We start from the raw sequence: 25,105 nt of genomic DNA, 5'->3' as shown, positions 1-25,105 counted from the left end.
GAGAGAAGTTTCCAAAGAATATCAAAAATGTTTTTTGTAATTTGGTTTTTTCTTAAAATTACATCCAGCTCAATGAAATAACCATATACAATTCAATAACAAAAATGGTAGACAGATCCTAAACATTGCATAAAAAATATGCACATTTAAACATTGATTTGAATATAAAACAATTACAGTTAAGAGAAATTTAAACAAATATTGTGCATAATTTAAACAAAAATTTTAAAAATATTTTAAACCAATATGATAACCTGTTATTTAGAATTTAGTTAATGATAAAACATTGTTTATTTGGCCGGTTTCATGATAACATTACAATATTCTTACATCATTTTCCTTAAAATTTTTGGTTGTAAATTAAACATCCCACACGAACAATCACACACCAAAATAAATTTCCCTGCAGGTTAAATGTAATTTCAAAATTAACAATATTTATTTTAGTCAAAGAGAAAAATTTAAAACAAAATGAAAAAATAAACTTATTTAAAAGTAATTGCACACAATTATTTGAAAATCGATAAATGATTTATGCTCTTCAACTACACAAAACAGCACACTTATTTGCTATGTACATGCATGAGGTTTAACCTCATATAGTAAAAACAAAGATAATATATATATTTATATCTCTTTGATAAAATGCTTTAATGACAAAGAAATCATCTTTCTTTGGTTGATACCGAAACAAGAAAGATTATCAAGAAAATGTTTCTAATTATGCTACATACAAAGCATTAAACATTTAATACTGAAGCATATACAATAATTACTAGGACATATATTTATACAATCTTCTAGGATCTGCACATAGGTACTTTCTAATGCAATGCTAAAACTTACATTATTAACAGGAACACTACTTTTGATGAATTGTATGAAACATATTAGCTAGATGTGATGATAACACTAGTGACAATAACAATAATTAAAAACAAAGCAATATCAACTGATTGATTAAATTCTAAGAACTTCACTTTCTATACAAGAGATGATAAAGTCTTTAGTTTTTCAATATAATCTGCAATTGGCATTGCACACTGAATATAGTACAAATGTGTTACTGCTGCCTGTGAGAAGAAACATGATTTATAGGTACAGTGGATAAACCAACAGTTGATGAAGTGGGTTGATCAACATGAAAGTTCTTTGGCTGACCTGCAGCATGAGAAGGTCCAGCTGTTGGGTTTTGAATCTGCTGAGTTTGATCTGAATGAGATGTAAGAACTGTATTCTGATTCTGTTGGGGTGGTGGATACATAGTCTGCTCTCTTTCTTTATCACGTCCAGGTTTGTATGATTCTAACACAGCATCTAGCCTTTCTGGAGTGGGTCCCCATCGTGCAAACCCAGTATCATTCTGTAGAAATATCATTTGAGTACCATGCACAGAACGAACATTAGTTTCTTGTCTAGAAAAAAAATTTTTTTACATGATATAATAAAATTATAACTTGAAAACAAGATTTATTTTAACTCTGATTATATAAAATATAAGAAACTATATAATTTTCAATTTCTTTCTTTACATATACAGGTATACCTCGAGTTACATCATTCTCGATTATACGTTGTTTGTCAAAAAATATATGGAAAAATAAAAATCAAGTTTAAGTCATTTTATTCAACTTTGTCCACCACAAATATTGAAGTCGTAATATCACTAAAAAAGTGTTAAAAGCACACACAAAACTCATTAAAATATGTACTGTACATTTACAGTAAATGTTAATATAATCATCAGAAATCCTAAGAATGAAACATGAAAACACCTGTGGCTGCATTGTCGTCTTATTTAGTGGTCTTTAAATGCTCAATATTGGTGTTTTCCATGGTAGTTCCAATATCTACCGTTTGGCGTCATCATCAGTGCCACTCGATATTGGTAAATTTAATATAAATTAGTTTATTTTCTACTGTCACAAGATAATTTTAATAACTGGATTTTGTAAGGTTAAATAACAAATAATCTTATTTTATAATGTCTTAGAGCAAACCACATTCACAAATAAAGAGTCCGTGATGTACTGTAAACATGTACATTTACAAGTAGTATGTACTATATGTACTGTACATGAATTCGTAAATTTAGATTACTTTTTTCTGTACTATATTAAAAACTAAAATTTATTTGTTGGTAAGCTTAAAATAGATTCTTATTAACCACATATTATTAAAAATGCATTTATAAATAAAATACAGAACTGAGAACAGTTATTTGTGGTTTATCCTAGTGACGAGTAAATTCGGAGACAAGTAAATTCGTCTTGCGTCGTTTTTCGACTTAAGTTGCCTCTCCTGGAACCAATTATTGACGTAAGGCGAGATATACCTGTAAATCTAACCTGATTTATTAGTATTAAACCAAATGTTCAATTTCCAGATTTACCGGACTGTTTGATTAAAAAGGAAATTTGCAATCCAAAGTGTAGCTTGATAATAAAACAAATAAATTTCATAAAAGAATACTCCAAATAATTATCAGAGTAATTTATTTGATTCTGAAGGTAAGGATTATAATATTCTGAAATTCCACAACATTGAAATTCTGTATATGTAAATTATAAAATTCATGAGAACACATTGAAAAATCCATTAATATGGTAATCATAATATTTCTGAATATTACATTATTTTATTATTGATCATTATGGTCAATAAACAGTTAATCAAATCCAATTAATTAAATCATTAATTTAAAATTTTAACTGTTAAATTAACTTAAATTTATTAAAATCAAAAAGTCTATGCTACAGTAGAACTTGGATAATTCAAACATTTCTTCCAGACCCTTAATTTGCTGTAGAAGTAATATAAAAAAAATTCCTCTTTTTTGGTCAATTCAAAGTTCCAAGTAAAATTGTGAGAAGTTTATGAACAATCACCTGCAATATTGAGATAAAATGTTTTTAGGATCTAACATTGATTGGGAAATTCTAGATTACAGTATTCAGCACATTTCTTAGCTTCAGCTTACTTAAAAAATTTTCTTTTTAGCTTTAAGATGAATTTTTAGGAACAGGAAAAAGTAAGCGAAGCTGTCTTTCAGGCCCTCACTTTTTAAAAAACTTTGAAAAGTATTGTATTTACATAGTATTGCATTACCTATTTTTTAATATTATCTGTACTGTACAGAATATTTTTTATAGTTTGGCAAGTTTCCATTTTACACTGGTTTTTTTTTTTAACATAGAAAATCACTCCATCCTGAAGATGTTTCCTTTTACTCGAGTTTCATTTGAACAGGTTTTCCTATACAAAAAATTTATTGTGAACCATGTGGTGCTGGTTCAGTAAATTTTTCTGAATTAATTATTGTTCTCAAAACATATTTTACTCATGCTATTTTACATATGTATATATTCTTCAACATTCAGATTGATAAATTGAAAATCTAAATCTAGATGGGGTCTGGAGTTTTGAAGCTTCTCTGTATTCTTCAAATATATTTTGAAATAAAGTTCAGAAAAAATCCAGAATAGTTGTTTTTAATTTAATTAAAATTTTAGAAAGGTAATAAAAAGAATCACAACAAAGCAAAATATACAGTAGTTGCTATATTTTTATTTTATCATTTTCTTTAGTTCTATAAATTAAATATTATCTCATTAATGTATTTAAAATGACAAGGATTAAAATTTAATTCCTGTAATGTACTGTTGGGTGTGTGCCAAGAGGTCATATGTCCAATTTTGAACAATTTTACAGAAAAGCCAAAAGAAAGCTTGAGACTGTATTAAAAAAATTTCAATTTATGTTATATTGATCTAATTTTTTCAATGACTTCTCTTCATAGGAGGTTTTCATTGAAAATCTTTGTTTCTATAACTTACTCACTTTGTCAGTTAGAAGAAAAGTGACATAAATTTTATGGCACAGATCCAATGATACAGTAATTAGTTTTATTGATTCTTGCTATTCTTTACATGTATAGTTAACTCCTGATGAAGTGAATCCTTTGAGAGTCCATTGCACTTAGACTTACTTTCATTTATTTTATTAAACAAACTAATACTAATATATGATAAATAATTATTCTTACTTATTAATACTTCAATTCATTAATGCATTCTTTATGGTTAGTCATTGGACATATATTAAATATAATAACAATTTTGTCTTAAAGACACTATAATCTCTATTCCTCTGCCGTAGCCTGAGGCAAATGTGATTCATAGAGCTCCCATGGGGAATCAAAATTGAGACTTTAATTTTGTAAAGTAAGAACTTTTAGCATGCAATTATAAAAGCTATTGTTGCAAACAGAATGCAAAAATAAAAAAATTTAAAGCCTGCATACTAATTTTCATGTTTTAATATTATAGTAACTTCTCAACCACCTTGACTTATGACAAAAAAATTTTAAAAATATATCATTTTTTAATAGTTTTTGTCAAATATATATCTTGCACACTTCTGCAATCAATTGCTTCATCTTTAGTTTTGTTGTGCATTTATTTACCCTTTGTGTATGCTTGTGTAAGATGGCTAATTGTTTTGTTATAAGTAGTTTACTTGCAGTGTAAATTGAAAATTCTACTTTATTTTAAATTGTCTATTATATTATTTATTTCTGTATGAAATTTGACTTACAACCATTTCAACTTATGTCTGAAGTTTCAAAACCGAATTCAGTCGTAAGTCATAATTATATTGAGTTATAATTTAATGTTTCATAGTAAAACCTGTACTTTACAATTCATATTTTCTAAAAACTGAGCTAAAGATATAGAACAAAAATTATAATAAAAACTGACATTTATTGAAATTATAATGCATAATAGNATGTTATGTACTATCAGTTGGCTGTATTGGTTGTATGAAATAAAATGTACACTTTTCACTGCAGGCTTTGTAACCTTAGTTTTTTATCATCCCTCGTATTTAATGAAGTGAAAGATTAAACATAATTATTCTATATTTTTGTTTCTTATTTGTGTGATCTGAAATTTAAAGTAAGGAGGAGAAATATTTTAATAGGTAACTTAGGAAATAAAATAGCAAAATTTATATCTTACCTCGGACAAATATGTTGAAAACCATGCCTATATTCATGTTCAAATGCAGGAATTAAAACTTGCTTTCGTTTAAATCTAGTAAAGAAAAATTATATATACTGAATATTTGAAATTATTAATTGAAAATTTTTATAATCTCTCATTCTAAATTTGTCCCCATTACATTATATTATTATATCAATTTTAATCAGTTAACTAATTTTTATATGGAAACTTTGATGCACAAAGATTCCATAAGAAATGATCCCAAACAATGCTAACTGTATTATTTGCAGAATTTAAAGATCATAATCAAATCAAAATGTAATCTCTCCCACTTTTGATTTCTAATAATATGTAATTTATGGAACTTATGAAATCTATTGGCAATGAATTCCAAAAGAAAATAATCATAACATGTAAAGGTATGAAAGTTACATAATGTAATGTAACTTTCATACATTTTATTTATAAATAAAAGTTACACTGATAGCATTTTTTGATTTCATCTGAAATTTGAAATATTTTAGTAAAACTACATCTTTCATACACTTCAAGCAAAGAAAATTTATCATCATGAGTGTTTTTGGCCTCTGTAACCTGAGGTAGGTGACAATTAAACTTAAAATACCTTAAACACAAGAGTATAAAATTCATGAGTGAGCACTTTACCTCCTACCAATTATCAAGCAATTCAAAAAATTCTATTCGAGGTTATATGAGTATATTTTTTCTAATATTTATATATTAATTTGCCATTTATTGAAGCCATTAGCATAGCCTGTAATAAGCATTTGATTCAAATCTATCTTTTTCTAGTCATTTCTTGAAATGCTAACCTGGTTTGTGCAGATGCTGAAATGGATGTATATTTCAGCTTCTGTCTAATGAAACTAAGCATTTTGTATAATATCTATTTGCTTATTAGCACATAGCATAAAACAAAACAGGTGAATGCTTCTGAACTTCCAGTTTCCTAGATACGTGTGCAACAGCAATTTTTACATTTTTTTCCTCTCATTTTTGACTTTCCACCATGTGGACACTAAGAGGACTATTTTCCATACCCATTATCTCACCAGATCCACAATGGGGCAGAGTTGGGTAGTAAGGGGGTTGGGCCAATGTATTCGTCAACTCATGAAAAATTCCTGGGATTGCTCACCTGAATTTGATTCCAGGTCCTCCAGAACAATATAGGTGACATCTTAATAATTTCAGCCATCTAGCCATTTCTTTTCTGATATTCAATCTGTGTGGTCTGTTTACAGCAAAGTATAATGATATGAACATTGCAGTATACTTTTATTTTCTATTTTTGTCTTTTTTTTTTTTTGCTTACTTGAGGATTACTTTATTTTATGTTTGCAACTGAAATATATTTTTAAATTTTGAATAGTCAAATTGTATAAGCTACATTTTTTGCTGTGCTTATTTTTTTTATAAATATAATATTTACTAAAATCGATATGTATTGTATGTACTAAAAAGGTATAAAATCAAATAATTCATATGGAAATACCTGTACTTTGTTCTTAGTTACTTATTTTTGTTTAGTTGAGGGTGACTGTTACTAACTTCCAACCAGGGATAAATCCACAAGGATTTATCAGGACTTAATCCCTCCCCATATTAAAAAATAAAAAAAATTTTTGTCAATTTGTTTGAACATCAAAACATTTATGATAGTGAATGGTTTGATAAATGATATTTACCATGTCTTGCACATGTTAATAACAGGTACTTATAATTATTCAAATAATTCTAATTTTTGAGTTAGCCCCCTTTGTGTAAAATTTCAGTCCCTGCTAAAAGGATATCTTAAGTAAATCATAATATGAGACAATATCAAATTTAAAATATCTATAATAGCATGTCCTTTGTTAATTTTCTTTGCAGAAATTATGAAATTGTTGAACAAAATAATTGGCTTGAATCTTTTATCTGTTGGTTTGCAATTATAGAACAAAAAACAATCCAACTGAATATTTTCCTTTTATTGCTCTAGTACATAGATGGTAAACTTATGGCATGTGTCCAAAGTAGCATGTTTTGAGAATTCTTCAATCATATAACTCCATTTATATTTTACTTTATAAATTCTGTATTCTATTTGGTTTATCATCATCCTTTTCTCAACAAGACTTTTATATTTATTTTAATTAATGTACTATACATTCAAACTTTTTTTAAAAGAAATGCATACATCCCAAAGATTTAAATATGCCTATTTTTGTAAGTAGACTTAAAAATGTTCATCTCCACTTTTAGTATGTTCTTAAATTTGACTAGTACTAGTATTAGAAATACTAGAATATCCTAAATGGCTATTCTAACTAGATAAATACAAAGAATCAAAAGTAATGTTTCTATCAAGTGCCATACAAGCAAGGACTATGGTAATTTGTATGGTTCTAATAACTCAGGAGTGTTATGCAAATCTCTCTTTAAAATTTTTTTAAAAGTAACTGTATAATAATTTTCCTCGCATAAGTCATGTTCAGTTATATGGAAGTCCAGTTCTGCTGTGATATTGAACGCACTTCTAATTCCTGACTGCCCATTTCTAGACTGGCACAACATAGCTTTGGATACATTGATACCATAAAACATCAACAAATCAACCCACTTCTAGAATTATTAGTTCAGGCAGCACACAGTACTTGGAAATGGCTATACATGTTAGACTGACAGTCAAAAAATTCCTGAAATTGTTGTATGACACTGTAATGGTAGAACATATGGAAACACTTACCTAATCACCTTCAAAATAGGTTCCTAAAGCACACACACTTGCTCCACCAATCCTACCATTGTTGAAAGCACTATTGGAAGACTTCTTTAGTAATATTCAGTTTAGCCATTACATTCAATTTCATGTCATTCATGGTTGTGAAATGTAACCATGATGGACCATTGAACCTTGAGACCATTTTCAGTATAGAGAATAGTTAAAAGTCACTTGGAATGTGATCTGGTGAATACAGTGGTTGAATGATGGCTTTTGTCAGCAATGAATTTCTGTACAAGTGATGAGTGACTTGGTGCATTATTGTGATGCATAAACCACCCTTCCTGTCCTTGTTGTGCCATTTCCTCCATATAGAGCTCGTAATGTCATAAGCGAAAATTAGCAACCTATGTAAAACTTTCGTGTGTAAATGACTAGTAATACTATCCAGATGGTACAAACTCATGGTGTACAACACAAAAAATGCAATAAGCAGACTTTTCCTTGATTTGGCAAGGCATGATTTCTTTGGTCAGGAATATGATGCTGTGCCATTCTAATGACTACATTGTCATCTGTCATAAGCAAAAATCTACAAGTCATCACCAGTGATGATCTTTGTGAGAAATTGGGTACTGTGTAATCTAAAAATTAAATGCAACAGCTGAACTCCTGAATATTCCAAAAGAAGCCTTCCAATTTATAACAATGGCAGGACCAATGTTTGTATGTGTGTTTACATATATATATATATATATATATACATGCTGAAGGGTCCTATTTTCAAGGAGATTAGATAAGTTTCCATATGTCATACCATTACACTGCTATACCACAATTCTGGAAACTCTTTGACTACCGTGTAAATTTATATGTAAATTTAATTTTTTTATAACAATGATAAAATTAAGCTTAGTGTGAATGAATAATCATTTTTATCTCTTACACTGCTAGGCTGATTTGCTGACCCAGGATACCATTCAAAGATAGAACAATTCCTTGCTATGCCCTCCCAACCAATTAGATTTTTTAGCATTCTGCATTACAGAACATGGCTTCATTTGTATGTTCTTGAATGATATTGTTATATATTCATTTGGCAATATATTTTTCTTTAATAAAATAAAAATTTAAATTTTTTCCCATGTATTAAGAAAATAAACTTTAATTAATTTTTTGAAGTTTTTAAATAGGCTAATACATATAGAGCTCATAATCTCTTCTTTAAAGTTTGTCCAATACAAAGTATAAAAAATAAAAAGAATTCCTAAAGCTTCTTATAACAGATATTAAAAAAGCAACTTTTAGATTATGAGAAATTGTGTTTTATTGGCATTATTAGAAGGGAAAGAATATTTTTCAGGAAGAACTCAAGTTTTAGCCAACAAAACTTTTACACAGATTTATCAGTATTTGAATACTTTTCCCTTCCCAAGTAGATAGCATTGCATGTTTTACATTCAAATTATTATACTAAATTTCTTCATTGCAGAGTTAGAACCAATATGCAGTTAAGTATTAAAGTATTTCAAATCAGTGAAAAATATATTAACAACTTCATGATGAATTGATGTTATCATAAAAATGAACGAGAATATTTATAAAATGTTTTATGTTAATTAGAATAATTCTGATTAAGTAATCTTACAATTAAATGGCTGTTAAATTTATTTATTAAAAATATATAATAACCAATACAGAAACTGCATGACGGCAGTAGAGTAGATTGAAAAATAAATTTTTCAATGAAAAATTTATTTCATTTTTGTGATAATTGTATGGGGTTACCAAATTCAAATGATGTTACTCATCACAATATATTATCTATGCAGGATATATATAAAATCTTAAGACTTCTTTTTCAAGAAGCAATTTTTTACAGATTTTTTCCAATGAAGAGCATTCAAATGAATAAATTATGCAATATAAAAATATTTACAGATTTATTGATATAGTTAATGGTTTGAACATTAAATTTTTCATCTTTGCACTAATATCCACGTCTACATATATTTTATTGTTTTTGAAAATTCAAAACCTATTTAATACATGGTTTCAATTTCTCATTAACAAAATTGTTCTAACACAGATATGAGAAATATATTATTCTCCCATTTCAATTTGCAAATCTGATAAGTATATATATATAAATATAATATTTCTCAACCTTGTAGGCACTAAAAGGATCTTTTCCAATGCCCATAAAGCAGACAGACAGCTGGGTGATGAGAGATAAGGTTCAACACATCTGGATAGACTGTCCATGAAAAATTTCTGGGATTGTTTACCCAGATTGAATTTCCAGAACCATCTGATGGCTACCTATGCCTGTCTGTTAAGTATATTATTTAAGTCTTTAGGATGAATAAGAATATTCATTTTGTATGTTTTGAAGACATTAAAAATGGTGGTCCCTTTTGGGCAGACTTTGTCTTCAATTTTATTAGATATATAAGATAATTAGTGTCTATTTGTATTACCAAGTTTTCATGCATATAATCCACACATGATCATCTTATTGTTTAAAAGCAATTTGGAGTGTGGCTTATTCAAAGATTTTATTTTTGTTACAGCAATTTTCTATGGGTTATAAATGCATATAACCATTGCAGACTATATCATGAAAATATGGTAAATACCTGTATGTATAAAATGGAGAATAAATATAATTCCTTTTGATAACATAGTTACAGTAGGTCTTTTATATTATTGTAAATATCTTTTTTAAGTCTAATTATTATTACTTTTGTTTATATATGTACCAGGTAAACTTGTGTTTGTTCACTTAAGAAAACACTGAAGCCTGTACATGAACATAACTTTCATTTGCTATTTCTAATTGCATATAATTTCATTGCTTCTTGGATTCAAATCATTTGGCATTATCAAGAAATGAAAATCCAAAATTCTAATGCAAAAAATTGATACATATGGAAATGCAATTATTATGAAAGTTTACAAAACTTGGCACCATTATAACAACAAAAGAAACTGCCAAAGTCAAGGTTACCAGAAGAACTGAATTAAAAAATGTTTGATTTAGGTCACATCTCACTAACAGAATAAATTTTTCAAGCAATATAAACCCAAAAAATGTTTACATAATAAAATTATTTTTGAATTTGCAATTTTTAAATGCAAAACAATTGTATTAGCTAATGTCTGAATGCTGAAAGATGAAGGCGAAGGCTGAAAACATTTCTAAATATATACTTTTGGTAGCTTCAACTTTAGCAATTTGTTTTCTTACTAAGGTAACACAAGTATAATTGTCAGCACGACGTGTTTGTGTTTTCTTATTCAATGTCTTTGTGTAAACCAAAAATTTATTAATGAAATCTTATTTCCTCAACTCTGAAAATTCAGGCTTTCATTTTTAAAGATAAAGTTATCATTGGGAATTTTCTCTTATTGCTTTTCATTAATTTACAGTTTAATACAAATGTAGATAACATCCAGTATAAATTATGATTATTTAAATTTTGTCAATGTGCCAATTAAATAATTACAATAATATACAAAAGTCTGAAAGATGACAACATACCAATCAAAAATTTTTCCAGCATTGTTAGTTTATTTGTATATTTCAAATTCCAGAATTTCCATAAATTACTTATAATGGTATATTAATCACGTAGTAAACTATCTGAACTCTTAATCAAACGTAACGTATTTTTGTAATAGTTTCAGGTGGTATAATTAATAATTTATGTTAAATTTCTTTGAAAAAAATAAAGCAATCAAATAATATTTATAAAAATTTTTATTTGTCTTATAAAATATTTTACATTTAAATGTAATTAAAGTGTAAAAAGTTTTTTTCTATTAATTTTTAAATGGAGGAGTTTCTTGCCAGCTGTAGGACAAAAATTGATGCAGATGGCAAAATTATGGTTGCAAAATAGACCATTTGGGCAATAAAGAGTTAATGTTTTTATTACCAATAAATCTCTTAAATTATTATAAAAAAGTTTTTAAGGTGATAAACCATAGTTTCTAAAAGATACCTACAGTATGTAATTTTAATGTACTTTTGAAACTATTCTATTATTATTGGAAACTGTATAAACTAATGCACAAGTAAAAATAAATAATAAATATTATTTTCTTACATTTTATTTTAAAATGTTTAACAAAAAATATACAACATTCTGTGAAATTCAACATCAAAATAATTTTAAATTTCAATTCTTTCTATTTTAAAAAGAGTAATAAAAATCATTTGAAAATGCCATAATTTTTATTCAATGAAATGCAACTATATCACTGTTTAGTGAATGTTCATATACTTCAAATCTTTAAAAGTTGTCTGAATTTTAATAATAATAATAATTTTTATGACTGAAGGAAAAAAAAAAAAATTAAACTTTTGGTCTTGAAACACTTCCTATCAAATAATTTCATACTTGGGTTGCTCTTATGTGATATTATAACTAAAAATAGTGTGTAATATTATGCAAAAAAATTAATGAAAATTGTCATGTTTCATTAAATTGATAAACAGTTGCTCCATAATGATTATTTTGATTAAAATCAGTGTTTCTTATTTTGCAATTTGAACAGGTAAGTACTTTTTACTCTTACAAGTTAGTCAAATTAATTGGGCATAAATTATGCTACAAATGTTAAATTAGAAGTCACACGATATATAAACATTCCAAGATGTTCTTTTTTTACTCTAACATTAATACAGAAAGTGAAATATAAGTTTTTAACTTGTTCATGTTATTGTTAACATTAGTCTAGACCAGTGTTTCTCAAAGTGGGTGATAATGCCCCCTTGTGGGCAGTGAGTAAATCTAGGGAGACAATGGAGGAAGGGTACTGAATGGTGACCAAAGGCAAAAGTCGGGGTCACTAACAGCCATTCCCTTTCCTCTGTTAAACGGATAAGAGGAAACATTGCATTTAATGGTTTCCAGATGTTGAGAACAATGTACTGTACAGTAAGGGCATAAAGTGTGAGATTCATAGAAAAGTTTCCTAAGAATATTTCCAATCCTTTCTCACACAAGAGAAAATGGGTTAGGGGCGTTGGGTATAACTTTATGGAACAAAGGGGGCAGTGGATCAAAAAAGTTTGGGAATCACTGATCTAGACTTTTAGAAACATAGCTAATGATTTTATCTTTCAAATGTGAGCTTTACAAAATTAGAATTTTTAACATTGTTCATGTTTGTATTTTCAATTTAGTTATTGCTAATCTAAATTTAAAGATTAAAAATTGTGATGATGTCACAATAAGTAGATGTATATTAATCACATTTTTAATTTCTTTTATAATTTAAAATATATGCTCTCCATCTCAAATTCATAGTGGCTTACCCTATACATCATATTTTCCCTTTAACAATAGATAGATGACCAACATGAACACTAACATCTTTCAGGGGAAAATTTTTGAATTGAAATAACATGACTTCCATTTTGCATTGGAAGTTTGTATATAGTTAATTGGGGCCTCCTACCCGGTCTTGACTTTCATCTAACTCACTCCATTCTCGAGATTAAGAAAAGGAGGACAGATAAACAAATGACAGTGAGAATTTATAGGTCTACAATTTTATCAAATTGCAACAAAGATAGCTATTTTTAAAGTAAATTGGTTGATTGGTATTTTTTTTACTCAAGTCATCTAATGCAGACTATATTTACTGTATTATTTAACATGGCAGAACAAACAATATTGGTAAGTAAAAGACTAAAAAATGATTATCCCTTGTTTAATCATATTTATAACTTTCAGAAAGTCCAGTAGCATGTCAAGGTTTGGTCTCTAGCCTAAGATTCCCAACAAACTTACATTAAAATGCTGTCTTTGAACCCTCTGAAATTGAGAGAATTCAAGAATTCACAGTCACAATACTGATATACTTATCTGACTCACCAATAAATTCAGATCTCCTGTCATAGTATCTAATAAAGTTTGCTGTGGACTTTTCATTCCACATATTCTGTCATATGTACAAGGTCTGTTCAAAAAGTATCGGACCTTTGGTCGGCAAAAATAAATTTATTGACTTTGAGGTACAAAACCCTAATCCCCTTCAAAGTAGTCTCCTTGGTAATGTATACACTTCTCCCAGCGTTCCTGCCATTGCTGGAAACACTGCTGGAACGCATCTTTTGGAATGGCCATCAGCCGGTCCGTCGCATTCCGCACGATGTCTTCTCTCGACTAAATTCGGGTTCCTTTTAGCGGCATTTTCAGCTTGGGAAATAGCCAAAGGTCACACGGAGCCATGTGGGGAGAGTACGGAGCGTGACGAACCACAGGAGTATTGTGTTTGGCGACGAAAGCCCGAATCAGATGCGCAGAATGGGCGGATGCGTTATCACGATGGAGCTGCCAAGTTTTGATCGACCACAGATCCGGTCGTTTGCGTCGCACTGTATCGGAAAGACGACGAAGGACCTCCTGGTAGTACTCCTTTGCGATGGTTTGGCCTTGTGGTGCGTACTCACGACACACCACCCCACGAGAGTCGAAAAAACTGTCAACATGACCTTTGATATTGCTGCGGACCTGCCGCGCTTTTTTTTGCCTCGAGGATCGTCCCCGAAAGCCTGCTGAATCTTGAGAATGGTTTACACTCGGGTATCGCCAAGGTTTTTGGCAAAATTTGATGTAATATCGCTGCTCACGTTCAGTCATTTTCCAGCTTAGTGAAATCCGACGAGAGCGCACTACATGACCTCACTCATACGCCGATTACCAACGACTGACGCTTTCTGCAGGCGGGAAAAAATTCAGGGCTGTGCATGACTGTCCCCTCCACAACTCCACCGAAGGAGGCCTCTCTCGCATCATTGGTTTACGCGGAAAAAAATAAGGTCTCCCCTCCACAACTCCACCGAAGGAGGCCTCTCTCGCATCATTGGTTTACGCGGAAAAAAATAAGGTCCGATACTTTTTGAACAGACCTTGTATGCTAGTCATTTTTTTATGACTGGCTTCAAGTCAGTATGCCTTCAAGCTGTTGAAGAATAGGTTGGCTTTGCAGAAGTGCTAAATTATTCATTTCCTTTTATACCAATGTAACCTGAGACTCAACAGAATTTTAGAGAAAAATTCATTGTGAAAAGATGGCTAATAAGTATGGAATGTGAAATGGACAAGATAAAAACTTGAAGTGCACTAACTGAATCAATATCAAGTGCCTGAATTTCATCACAACAGACAAAGACTGATCCTAATATAATAGTTATAAGCTGTGTGTACAAAAATCAAATTCTTGTTACTGTGGTTGATTTCTACAACTTGCTCTTTATACACACAATGTGGAGTGGATTCTTTAGGGAATTACTTTAAGCTGAAGTTGATTAAGATGGTACATACTATTAATCTTAGACTGTCTGAGATGATACTGTAGTTGTATCCCAATCAATAGTGCTGGTTATAATGTCCATTTTTATATCAAAAGTGTAAGTACTGGATAGGTGAACTGCAAATAACCTCTTAAGTTGTGATTCAGATAATGCAGGATATACAAGGAATTTAGGCCGAGATTTTAGTTTAGAGACAACTGTTTTCTCCTGACTGACAATGGAGACTCAAAGGCATCTACATATTGGACTTATTCTGTTCAAAACCTTTACACACCAATACACAAATGCAATGCTTGATGGTGAATTAGACCCAGTATTCAAAGAGTAGATTCTCATGCAGAACATCCATAATTCAGCAATGAGAGAATAAGAGCTTTGTAAATCCTGAGAATAGAACATTTATCTATCCTTAAGATGAGCAGCTTAGTATCTCTGACTTCTTTACCTGAAGAGTACTAGTTTAATTTTTCATCAAACAAGAACACTCAGGAGTTATGCTTCATTGATCATTAGAATTTGTATACCATTTACCTAATTTCAGCCAGAAATTTACCTAAATAGGTAAATTTCTTGTGTAATTTTACCTAATTAATTATTTACCTAAGTGGATGTGTAAGGTTTTGTCAGTGTTAAAAGTAAAGTCATTATTAGACTAATGATGATTTTGCTTTTGCAGATGAATTTCATTGAGAGAGAACTGAAAACTAAGTTGATAGACTGACAAGAGCTCCAAACTCAAAATAAACCTCAATTAAGCATTCAATGTCATGAAAGTTACTGTGCAAATTCACAGTTCCATTGGATCATCTCATAATGCATCGTACGTTTGAAGCAGCATTTGTGGATTTAATGGAGTCCCACTTTATCTTTAGGAAATGAAGGTTGTGTTTTTATCTCTAAATTTTCCTCCTCCTCAAAAAATCCAAAACATCACTCATTACATCACCATTCAAAGTTTTTGAAAATAATTTTGCAAGGGATGCTTTGAATTTGTTCATTGGCTTCCAGCTTTTTAAAATTATTAGTGAAGTATTGGATTTACAAGTCTGCCTAAATGTTTTCATTGTGCTTATTTTGTGGCAAGTGAAATATTCCTGTGGTGCTTCATAGGTATTTATCTAATTTTCCACTGTTTTAACTGTTGTTGCATAAGGTTCCTGATTTTGGATGGTTTGAGGAGGTGCTACTCATCTCTGGATCTTGGCAAAACTAATATTCTCAACTGCTTTCACAAATGATATCTCCTCTTCTCTTTGTCATGCAGGTTATGTATGATCTAGAGTATGAAGAATGAAGTCCTTTACAGTTTACACAGCAAGGAATGGCAGTGCAAGTATTACTGTGTCAAACAAATAAAACCATATGGTGGGTTACTTAAAGTCAAGATCAAGTGTTTAAGTGGTTTCGTTCCCTAAACACTGGCAGCCTATTGCAGAGACAGCGTTTAAAGACTGACAGCAGTTTACAGATCGGGTAGACCACTGTTCAGAAAAATTTCATTGCAGAGACGGCATTTGTCGCCTGCCACAATGTAGACAGCGATTAGAAACAAGTTATTCGACCTACTTTCTAGACTCACTTGACAGCGGGTTTAGAGGGCTTTTCAATTCGAGTGGTAGCTTTGTTCGTGGAAAAGTTTAGATAAAAACAGATATCGTTCCTTTGATAAATGTTGTAAACGGTACAAATCAACAAAATTAGTCATTAATTAATTGCTCGGCGCAAAAACAACAAAATTAAATACTTTAAATTTGTTTTAAATGTTCCAATTTCGATATTCAAATGGGTGAAGACTTAAAACTTCGATTAATTTAAATCAGATGCATTTATTTACTATTCGAGTATCGTGTTGGTTATAAAACATTAATGCATTTCGGGGTCATTGTACTGTTAAAGAAACGAGACAATTTTGATAATTACAGAAATCTGTTTATAGATATAAAAAATATAATATTAATAACAAAATATTTAAAATTATTCATTTTGACAGTACTAAGATGTTGAAATAATTCCTTAAAAATCTATTCCGAAGACGAATTTCGAATTTGGTATAAATTTTCTAAATATGGATTTGTTCATATTTTAAACAGTATTGGCGACGAAATTAAATATCAAAATGGAAAAGGATTGTCATTAATTGCCAAACAGTGGTTTTTGACGGCCTTAAGATTTTATTTCTGGAAGCTTTCGGAATATAGCTGGCGACCATTTCTGACGCCACAAACGAATAACCAAATTGGCCGAACGACTCCTAAAACAGGGGAGCAATAGCGAAGTAAGTAAGAGCCAATGTTTTGCCGAAGTTCGTTTAGAGAATGATCAGAAATAGACTATCATCGCTTTTGCAACGCATTTTAAACCGTGGTTCAGCCAGCCAACGTCTGTAGGCCATTCTGTTGATAAACGTCGTTTAACGTAAACGCTGTCTCTGCAATCGGCCCTGAGAGTTTGGTCATGTGTTTGCATCTTTTCAGGATGGGCTGGCCAAATGGAGTTTTCTTCACATCTGTAACACCTGAATAGGAGCCAGTTATCCTTAAAAAGACCTCCTGGTAGGCATTCCCCCTAGGCAGATCACCCAAGTGTTGCATATTTAATAGGTACTACTTTCCCCCTCATTGAATTCTGGTGTGGTGAATAACCAATACTCCTTGTTCTGATGGATTTGAAAGCATAGAGAGTGAGTTACTTTGAATATCACTCCCTTAGATGATTAGTTGTTACCTCACATGCAACTCTTAATTGATATTTTGTCCTCATTGACATCACTTGGTGACTATAAAGTCTTAGACTGCCAACTGAAAGAAATTTCCAATTGTAGATTGTAGCAACTTTTGTACTAAGAATGGAGGTAAAGATCCTGTATTTTTCATTCAGCAGTAGCATGAGGAATAAAAAATTTTGGTTCTAGGATTATTTTATTGAATATTTGATCAAAGGTATTGCTTGGGTGTTACTGTTCTATGACTAATAAAAATTCAGCTTCTAGTCCCATCTACCATGAAGTCCCAATAATGGAATGCATCATATGATTGAAATCATAGACAAATTCTCACACTAAGATTACCCTTGAGCTATACACCCTCACAATGCACTGAAACAAAAGCACATCTTGTCTGACATCAGTTGACTCCAAGATCAGCAAATTGACTTAAATATATTATAATTTGATTTGAGTCTCATTTATACAAAGGGCAAAGCAGTGGATTGGGGACAGCATGTTGCCCTCAACTGCAAGGATCCTTCTTTCCATCATATAGCAAACATATAAATGGAAATTAGATCCTAGAGATGGTAAAGAAACAATAAAAAAACATCCTTAGAAGGTCCCATATAAAGAAATCGATTAAGATAATCTTTAGCAAATAAGAAATTTGGACAAAATTTCAACTTTAGTTTATTTGTGCAATCTAATGTAAGCAATTTTGAATTTTCTCACCTTCAAAATGCATGTTTTGTTATCAAAAATCAATATACAGCTCAAAGTTTATATTTCACACTTATCTGCATAATATTTGAAGTGTTTATATTCAATTCTCAATCCACTACACCCAAAACTAGTGCATTACTAGGACATTGTGCAAGTTTGTCGTATTGCAATAGAATTCAGATGAAGCCTGAAAGAAAGAAGTGATTTCTGCACATGTTAGGCATAGAAGAGATGATCCTTGTACCTGACAGAGACAAGAGAGGTAAAATTTACACTTGCCACCATAAAAGAGACAATCTTTGTACCTGCCAGCCATAGGAGACATGATCTTTGCACTTGCCGATATGGAGAGGTGATCCAAGAACAAAGCAATCAAATGTGATTACTATTCTACTCTACAAGAACAAAGCAGAGTTTAATTAATGAAAATCATTCAAACAGATTTTGAGAACGAACACAATTCTGTAAACCATATAGAAAAGGTTTCACTAATGCTCTGTCTCAATAATTTATTTTTGTGTATTGTTTGTTTTTTATGCCTATTTTCCATTAGGCGCACACAATGCTATTTTTATTTTTGATCCCTAGGCTCAAATTCTGTTTGATTGTACCTAACAGAATTTAAACCTAGGGATCAAAAATAAAAATATTGTCAATTTAATACACTAAAAATAAAAAATTTTTAGTTAAAAACAAGTAAAAATTATACTCCTTCTATTTCCGACTTTGAGGATTCTATGAGCCAAAACAAGACAAACAAATGGCAAAAAACAATCATCACTTTATAAGTGATGATTGTTTTTTAAGTCGGAAATAGAAGGAGTATAATTTTTACTTGTTTTTTAACTAAAAATTTTTTATTTTTAGTGTATTAATATTATCACCGATCCCATTGGTTTTAATAATTGAATTGTCAATTTAATACACAATGCAGAGATATTGTCACTTTAATACGTAATGGGGTATTAAAGTGACAATATCTCTGCTCTCTGATATGACTGATTGTACCTGTCATATCAGAGAGCAGAGATATTATCAAATACCCCATTGTATTTAAAACAAAGTCATGGACACCTATTTTTTATATTTAAGTGGACCTTTATTACAATTTTGGATTTCTTACCACAATTAATGGAAAATGGCAAAGTCAATTCTATAAGCTCATAGAAGCGTGCTAGCAACTGTGAAACATCACATGATGGAGTCACACGATACTGCAACCCTATATTCCAAAAACGAAGTTGTGGACTGCCATTTTTATTAAGTTTTTGATTGTTCATAGCAATTAATGGAAAATAGTAGAGTTTAATTAATCAAAACCATTCAAACAGATTTTGAGAACAAACAAATTCTGTAAACCACACAGAAAAGGCTTCACTAATGCTCTGTCTCAATAATTTATTTTTAAGTGCAAACAATCAGATGTACGTACTAATGATATGGTATCACAATTAAATGTAATACTGTAATGGGCAATAATGCAATGCATACAATAATGTAACAATAAGTTTATTCATTAGTAACTATAATTCAGTTTGGCACCATGTGTACAAAAAAAGAAAAAAAAAAAAAAAAAAAAAAATTGCCGTCGCGGTCGATGGAGGCTCGGTAGTGTCATTCTGACGTGGTGCCGATCCTCCGGTCACAATTATATATCTTTTTATATATTTTTCATTATACCAGAAACTGTTTGTTGTTTGGGTTCATATATATGGCCCCATCAGCCCCATGCGATCCCCCAACCACTTTTCTTCCTTTCCTCCTTTCTTCCTTCCTTCGTTCCTTTCCCTCCCATCCCTTCTCTCCTTTTACTTTCCGGGCTATGCTGAAAAGCGAGGCCGTCACTACTGTAACTGTATACCAGAAACTCTTTTATTATACAATTATTATTGTACAGTATTAGTGTTTTTATTCACTATTATTAATAAAAATTTTAACTGATATTATTTCCGATTTCTTTAGAAGCAACTTATTTAAATGGGGCCCTAATTTAAATTTTGTNAAACGTAAAAATTCTCTAATTAGTCTGGAAACGGGGGACCTAATTCTTGCATTTTGTGAAAACGGGTAAGATTAGCTATAATGTAATTATCTTAATCTTCACTATCGTTACTTTTTGCCCAGCGAAGCGGGTCCTTGCAGCTAGATTCTAGATTACTTAGAAAAAGTCTTTTATATATATATATAAAAACTATACTATTACATACAAATAAAAACCCAGCGAAGCGGGATCTTGCAGCTAGTTAATTATATTATCTTGATATAAATAACTCAATTAATGCCACATTTGTATTTATAGTACATCATTGCTCGCTGCTCTCTCAATTGGTTATGTTCCTTGGAACCAAGCATAAAATTGCTATTGAGAACTTATCACTTAGGAACACTCCTCATGATAGAAAATAAAAATCCACTTTTTGCATTTTTTATAAAGGATATACAATTTGGGCCATAAGCCTCTCTTCAGTCCTTATTATGTATAATCATAAAACTAAAAATATAACTAATGATGACTACTGGAATAACTAATTGTTAAAAACATGGGGTAAAATAAGTAAAACTGTAAAACAAAAATAAAAATTTTTTGTTAAAATGTAGAAAAAATTGACCAATAAAAGAAGTAAAAACATAAAAGCTGGTTAAAAGACAAGGTGTAAAGCGTGACGTCAAGAGGGGCATTCCTATGTGATAAGTTCTCAATAGTAATTTTATGCTTGGTTCCAAGGAACATACAACCCCATTTGTATGCTTATTAGCCATATCTTCTGATTACAATATACGGTACTGTACATAAGTAGTATTAAACAGGCTTATGCATAGCCTTGGAATCTGAACATAAAAAATGACGATAATAATGACACCATTTTTTATGTTTGACTTATGACGGAGGTCCTAGAATGGAACTTCATAGTAACTCAGAGACTACTTTTACTTAATATTATAGATTCTTTAACATGTACTATTATTGACAATTTTATATTTGACTTTACTTAGTAAAATAGTAATACTAGAAATTTTAATAAATTATTTTATCATTTATATCCTGAAAATAAAAATGGAACAAACATCCTTAAATTCATTATAAAATAATACGTTCAGACTTACCTGCTAGCTTCAAGTTTTGCCAATGCAACTGGAACAGGATCTCTCCATTCGGGAATGAAAACAATGAAAGATAATGGTTCCTGAGATTCCGAAAGAATTTTCTAACAAAAAAGAACCAAATTTTATAATTTACTCTGCATAAAAATATGATAATATTTATTAACTGAAAATTGCTATGAGTTATTTGCTTTTAAAAAATAATTTGAAAGGAAGTTTATGCCAATTATAAATTTACATCCATCGAACAACAGCTTTTCCAATAAACATGTACAGTACCTGAACCAGTTACTGACATTGGAGAAAAGATGCATAAAAATCGTAAACATTTTTGAACCTTAGCTTCTCCAATAGGTGTGGGATATATGGCATAGCAGGTTTGCAAAGATTTTATTTTCATTCTAGCAATTTTCTGTGGGGTATGTGTGCCATCACAGTTTATATGTATGAAAATCAGCACATGAAATAATTTTTCTAAGAATATATATTTTACACAAAATTTGGTAATTAGATTATAAGGTAATTGTTCCACTTTCAAATTAATACATCAATATAAATTCAGTCCCTTTCAATTATACTTGGTATATGTATCAAAATATCAATGAGTGATGAAACTCATATAGCTTAATATGAAATATTTAAGTAGAAGCAGACTTCTTACTAAGAAAAGTAAACTGTCCAGCAGAAAGATGATGTCTGGTATATTATCAGAAAATGTTGCAGAGTATCAAAGTTTGACACTTATAGAACAAAATGATATGTAAATAGTCCAATTTTAAGCAGCAACTGCCTATTTTGAAAAGATAATTTTAAATTAATAGTTATAATGCAAGCAAGTTCAAACATTTTATTTTTGTCTTACCACCATTTCTTATTACAATTTTTTTGATACATAGTTTCTGCATAATTTGTAAATAAGCCAATAATCTATCACAAACAACAAAGTGGTAGAAAACAATTTTTGTTCGCTGAAAGCAGCCAGGAATAAAATCCTTTGTATTATTGCTATCCATAATTAGTAACTTAAAAATTTTAAATTTCAGAGGAGTCATTAATTTGTTCAATTAACAAAAAAAGAAAAAAAAAAAAAAAAAAAAAAGCAATGAGTTGCTCATCTTTCCCGGCAACACTTAAAAAAATCAGATGGTGTTACCAAAATTTTAACTATTATAAAATGGCAAAAAGCTTAATTTTGAGGGTAGAGATGAGTTTTATAAAAAAAATTATAAATGCTAATAACAAGTAAAATTGTCATAAGTCTGATCCTACTGGAGATACACATGACCCCCATTATCTCCCCAACTCTCAACCTACAACCACCAATATTTAATATGACAATACAACACCTGAAAAAAAAAACACGAAGAAATAAAAATTTTATTTAACATAAAAGAGTTAATCTACAGAGATTTGTTTTTGCTAAACAGGAAATAACATCACAATTTTTAATCAGTTTTATGAGAGAAATAAAGACTTTATTCCTCTCTTTAAACGTGAGGAATAATAATATTAATGATGTGGTAAAATAATAATGTTACACATAAAAAAAAAAAAGTAAACTAAACTAAAATTCCAAAGGTTCAAATCTATATTGTCTAGCTCAATGGTTTTGAAACTTATTATACCCAAGGACCCTTTCTCATAGTAACAATCTGACCACAAACTCCCAAGTCAGTGATTTTCAACCAGTGTGCCAAGAGAGGATTGTATGTGTGTTGCAAAATTTTTGAAAGCACTAAATAAATTATTTTCAAAAAAGCCCAAAGAGCTATTAATGTACAGTACATGTCAAAATTAAAACCTATAAAAATTCATACAGCCTAATCAATTTAAATTGTTATAATAAATAAACATATACATAATGTAGTAAAAAATATACAGTATATTCATAAGCAAAATTATATAAACTTATGCATAACACTGGGCTATTTCATTTTAAATGAAACTTTCTTTAAATCAAAAATGTATCTATAAACTGTGTATATTTAGTTCAAATGATTTTAACTTAGAAATAGTGGGACATTGGGCAGGTTTCTAAAGGTAATTATTGTGCCACTTTTAAATGCAAATCAAGACTTAATTGTAATTTAATTAACTATAGGTATACCTCGCCTTACGTCGGTAATTGGTTCCAGGAAAAAAGGCAACGTAAGTCAAAAAACAATGTAAGACAAATTTACTTGTCTCCGAATCTACTTGTCACTACGCTAAACCATAAATTACCATTTCCGGTTCTGTATTTTATTTATTAATGCATTTTTAATGCATTTTTTTAATGGTTAATAAGGATCTATTTTAAGCTTAAAAACAAGTAAATTTTAATTTTTAATATAGTACAGGAAAAAGTAATCTAAATTTACAAATGCATGTAGTGTAAATACTGCATGTACAGTACTTATGTAAATACAGTACATACTTGTAAATGTATATATTTTATTATGATTTTATGTGCTTTAAATGCTTTTCTAGTGATATTACGACTTAAACTTGATTTTTATTTTTCTGTATACTTTTTTTGACAAATGACGTATAATCGGGAATGACGTAAGTCGAGAATACTTGTATTATTGTAACCTGTTGCTATTTTAAGGAACAACAATACCATTTTATTTAATTAAAACTTTGTTAATCGACTTTCAGCTTAATATTTGTTGATTTTTTCTTGTTTTTCTTTTTGTCTGTAGACACTTGAAAAAGGCCTAATGGCCATAGTGTCTCTTCTTTATAAATAAATTTTATATTTTATATACAGTAGATCATCGATTATCCGAATCAATTGGGGACTGGGGTTGTTCGGAAAATTGATCTTTTGGATAACCGATTATGTACGAAAAAATATATTAACCTATCCCATGTTGAAATTTTTCTCAGTTGCGTGTTGCTTCGCGTTGAATTTTTGCTGATGTTAAGCCTAACGAAGACTATTATATCGTTAAAAATTATTTTTTTATTTTGTACAAACAAAAATATATTGAAAAATATAAAAAAATAATAAATTATACTTCAGAAGTTAATTTAGTATCAAAAACGTAAAATATTTGAGTAGCCCAAGACATAGCCAAAGATTGCAGTGCCACAGCACTGGCAAAAATTTAAATTTGCCGACTGGAATTCTTTCGGATAAGTGACGCTCTACTGTATATATAAAATAAAAAGAATTAGGTTATAAGTGGCAAGTAATAAATATGATGTTAGAATGTTTACAAACACAACTTCTTTAAATCACATGATTTTTTTCTGCCGAAATTTAATTATAGGTTCAAGTGTGCAGTGAGATTAAAAAAAGAAGGTTGAAAAACACTGCCCCAAGTTAAAAAAAATAACTCTATGCTACTATATAATAGCAAAATTACAAATTTACAGCAACTTTGATGTCTTGAATGGTGATGTAAAAATAAAATATAAATTAAATATCAAAATGTTTTAAGTAATATTTGTTGAAATAAGTAGCTAAAGCTTTCCCATTTTTGATAAACTGGTATAATATAGTAAAAACAAAAAAAAAAAAAAAT

General features: G+C 29.9%; 1 protein-coding gene across 2 annotated transcripts in view; it reads right to left on the bottom strand.

Annotated features, from left to right (window-relative positions):
* Positions 1-25,105, bottom strand: part of LOC111624686 (phosphorylated CTD-interacting factor 1-like) — a 76,025-nt gene continuing 50,920 nt past the window's right edge. For both annotated transcript variants that reach the window (XM_023367595.1, XM_023367594.1), the window contains exons 13-15: positions 21,597-21,697; positions 5,022-5,096; positions 1-1,415 (exon numbers count right to left, since the gene is read on the bottom strand). In XM_023367595.1, the coding sequence (XP_023223363.1) occupies positions 1,064-1,415; positions 5,022-5,096; positions 21,597-21,697 (528 nt within the window). In that variant the 3' untranslated portion in view covers positions 1-1,063. The remainder of the gene's footprint in view (positions 1,416-5,021; positions 5,097-21,596; positions 21,698-25,105) is intronic.

The sequence above is a fragment of the Centruroides sculpturatus genome, unplaced genomic scaffold, assembly GCF_000671375.1.
Source record: "Centruroides sculpturatus isolate CEXI.00-Female unplaced genomic scaffold, Cexi_2.0 scaffold358, whole genome shotgun sequence".
Taxonomy (NCBI): Eukaryota; Metazoa; Arthropoda; class Arachnida; order Scorpiones; family Buthidae; genus Centruroides; species Centruroides sculpturatus.
The sequence above is the reverse complement of the archived record's forward strand: the minus strand, read 5'-3'. Positions and strand labels throughout refer to the sequence as shown.